This window comes from Seriola lalandi, unplaced genomic scaffold (assembly GCF_002814215.2).
Source record: "Seriola lalandi dorsalis isolate HSWRI2012SDOR001 ecotype SW California unplaced genomic scaffold, Sedor1 jcf7180002054928, whole genome shotgun sequence".
Taxonomy (NCBI): domain Eukaryota; kingdom Metazoa; phylum Chordata; class Actinopteri; order Carangiformes; family Carangidae; genus Seriola; species Seriola lalandi.
The window spans coordinates 512639-516310 of record NW_019525480.1 but is presented as its reverse complement, the minus strand read 5'-3'; the positions used below and the strand labels follow the sequence as shown (position 1 = coordinate 516310).

The 3672-nt window shown below is 41.4% G+C and overlaps 1 protein-coding gene across 1 annotated transcript in view; it reads right to left on the bottom strand.

Annotated features, from left to right (window-relative positions):
* Nucleotides 1-3672, bottom strand: part of chd6 (chromodomain helicase DNA binding protein 6) — a 93733-nt gene that overhangs the window by 47075 nt on the left and 42986 nt on the right. The window contains exons 3-4 of the mRNA XM_087170104.1: nucleotides 2964-3044; nucleotides 1756-2377 (exon numbers count right to left, since the gene is read on the bottom strand). Of these exons, the coding sequence (XP_087026230.1) occupies nucleotides 1756-2377; nucleotides 2964-3044 (703 nt within the window). The remainder of the gene's footprint in view (nucleotides 1-1755; nucleotides 2378-2963; nucleotides 3045-3672) is intronic.

Below are 3672 nucleotides of genomic sequence, written 5' to 3'. Positions count from 1 at the left end.
GATGTTGCCCATCGTCCGTGTTTGACAGTTAACAAGCTGATAACTGGTTAAATTTAGCACAATCCCCGGGCAGCTAACCGTTAGCTTCATCCATGCTTCCTTTCAAATGTCATTGTTGACGTAAAACATGAACTGTAAACTGTGTATTATTATTATCTTTTAACTGAGCTGCTATGACATTTTAATTTCCCTCCAGGGATTAATAAAGTCATCAATCTATCTATCTATCTATCCATCTATCTATCTATACTGACGTAGCTACATGAGTAGACAGTGTCGCTAAACGGTTGGTTACTATGAAGTCTAACAAACAGCTGATTCAAATAATAAAAATAATAATTGAATTTACACACCAGTTAATTTAATAATGAAAACAACAAATTCAATACTCGTCAGTCGGCTTTGTGTTCACTCGCAGTTTGAAAGAATCCTAAACTTAAAACACAAATTTACTCGCAGTCGCCCGCGGACCGCTCTGTGAGAAGCAGCAGCAGAAGAAGAAGAGTTATTTACATCTGTACAATAAAGCACTGAAGGATCATTATATTATCGATGTTAATTATATTGTTGTATTTCATGTTTCAGGTGTCAGTTCCACTTGGTTTATTTGCATTTAAAGCTGAAACAAATGTCGGTACAGTCATGTGACTGAAGTGATCTGCTTTTAGGTTTTGCAGAATCCACAACTGAATATTTTGATGTAGTCCATGTTGCAGGGTGTGGGTCGATCTTCTTTATAATTATGTATATGCATATATGCATGCAATATGCATATTATGTATATTATATAATTGTATTTTATATTATATACATATATTGTTTTATTAATATATAATTGTACTACTGTATTTTATGTTTCAGGTACAAGGTTAAAGTGATGGTGCCTCTAACAAGCGGGTTTTATTTGTCACATTATAACAGCAGGAATGAGACTGTGCTAAACTGCCACAAAATAAATGAATAAATAAAAAATAAATAAATAATTACGTATATTTATTATATTATTATTAAAGATATTGCTTATGGCTGAAATATATCATGATCAACCCAAGATTAAGACAAGGTGGCATCAAAACCTAGAACACCAGTGTGTTTTCATTCCTTTTAAGGTGGATTTCTGAGATGTCACTGGGATGGACTGGACTCAAGTGTTTCTGCTGTGAAGCATCTCAAAAGATTTTCTTCAAAATAAACCAGCGAGATCAAAACAAAGGCTGCAGCATGTCAGTCACTCAGGATTCAAACTTCATCCTTGTCCCGTTTTGTATTAATGGAAACAAGCTCTGACCTTTTCACACTCACTCGTCACCACTTGATTCTAATTTATACCTTAATGCACAGAATTCATACGTTCTACATGTTGTAGAGACTTTCAGCAGCTTCAGACGGGCATTGATGCAATTTCTGATTCTCACAAGAAATCTGTTTTTCAGCTTTAAAAGAATGCTAATGCACCCACACACACACACACACACACACACACACACATCAGCCTTAATTAAATCCAACAATCACTTCATAATAACATCCGTTTATAGCGACACGTCTGATCATGATTTAAACGACATTTACAAACGGAACAATCGTCATCTGTGACTTCCAATTAAAAAACACTGAAATGTTTCAGCTTCAGTGTTTGTTGTGAGACACGATCGACTCTTCTTCTGGTTTTTCACCCAACACAGACAGAGACACAAACACACACACACACACACACACACACACACACACACACAGCAGCCTGTCACCGCGTACCTTGATTCGTGGGAACAGGAGGTAGGACTTTGATCTTCGGTTTCCTTCCTCTTTTACCAGGCACCTTAACAGGCACCTGAGCCGGTCCGGGGGCCACGGCGGCGCCTGACGTTTTCCCCCCTACCGCATTCTTCGCGTCTGCCCCGCCCTCTTTCCTGCCGTCCTTCCCCTTGGTCCTGCGCTCCTTCCGCTCCTTGCCCTTCCTCAGCGTGACCACCGTCGTCGCCTCCTTCTCATCCTTTCGTTTCTTTGGTTTGCTGCTCTCCCTCTCCTCCCTCTCCTCCCCGCCTCCTTTCTCCCGCTCTCTCTTGTCCTTTTTCTTTCGTTTCTTCTTCACCCTGCCCCCGCCTCCTCCATCGTCCTCCTCGCTCAGGGAGGACGGAGGTCGCGGGGCGCCTTCGGAGTGCTTAGTGGCGTGGGCCCCCGCGGCCGCGCAGTGATTGGACGTCGCCGTGCTGCCCACGGGGGTGAGGAGGCGGAGCTGGTCCTTGGGGCCCACGACCAGGTGTCCCCGTGGGATTGTGGGAACTGTGGTTTGTGCGTTGCTGTTTTGGTCCGAGGCAGAGGAGGAGGCTGCTGCAGCGGAGGCCGGAGGCGTGTGCTTCAGGAGGCCAGTGAACATCTGAGACACAAACAAAGTTCATCAGTACAATACACTCCTCATTCATTCATTCATTCATTCACTCATTCATTCATTAAGAGGTCTAATTGTCACTAATTAATTATTGCTAGGTTTGCTTTACCGTTATATTATATTTCACAATAAAAGCTTTCCAGCAGCTTAAAAAGGGCAAAACCCCCTCCCCTCTCCTCGTGTGCTTTTATTGTGAAACAGAAAAGTAAAGCGAACAGAATTAATTACCAAATGAAAACAGCATCTCTGTTAATGAGAGAAACTTGGAGCAGCAGAGTGGTGAGTAGAGCATCACCTGACTCTGCTGTTGTTCTAATGGAATTAATGCTGTGGAAATATTAGACTGTAATTTACTGTGAGTCATTACACCATTAATTCCACCTCCACTCAATGTGTTTTACTTGATTAGCGACAAGCTTGTGTTTCTCCTTCTGTCCATTATTTCAATACCAGCATTTTATTTAGTGTGATCACAATTATTCCTCTTTTTCATTCAGTATTTTCATGTAAAAATTGATCAAATAACAGTGTGTGACAAGAAAACAGTGCTGGCAAACACTCAAAGAGTTTTCACCCGACTCTCAGCTCCTTCTCTCGTCCCGCAGTTTAACTGTTCGCCCTCCGCTCTCGTCTTTAACCTCGTTTTCAGCAGCAGCTGTTTTCAAACAAAACAACAAAAATTCTCATCCAGCATCAAACAGAAAATTCTGGCAACTAGCTGATGAACCTTGTGGAATATATTGATGCTAAAGAGCCTGATTCTTTATTCTGACAAAGAGCTGGTGGAGACCAAAAGCAGAGCTAAAAAATAGGGAGTACTGGGACAACGTGACATTGGTTGGACGGCCAAAAGCTAGAGGCGGGTTGTTAGCGGTTAAACAGCTAGCCCGCTAACTGCAGCTAGCAACAGCAGTCCTGAAGTCTAGGTAACAATATGCACAACTAGTCATGTGATCACAAGTTCAACTAAATCTGTATCGTGCTACGCTAAAACCTGTCATTTTAGCTTAGTACATATAACATATATCGGTAATATTAATTTAAAGTGATCAATATCAGTTAAAGGTCAATATTTAAACTTCTTCTGTGTTTTATTTGAAGTGTTGATCCATCAGAAGATATAAAAACCATCTCAGTGTAGTTTTACATCTCCTCTCTCAGGCTTCTCTCTGGAGCTCTAGTAACAACAGGTCGGTGAGCCAATCAGAAGAGAGGAGGCTCTGAGCCTCTCTTCTGATTGGCTGACTGTTTTCTGACTGATCCAATAAAAATATAGCAGATTT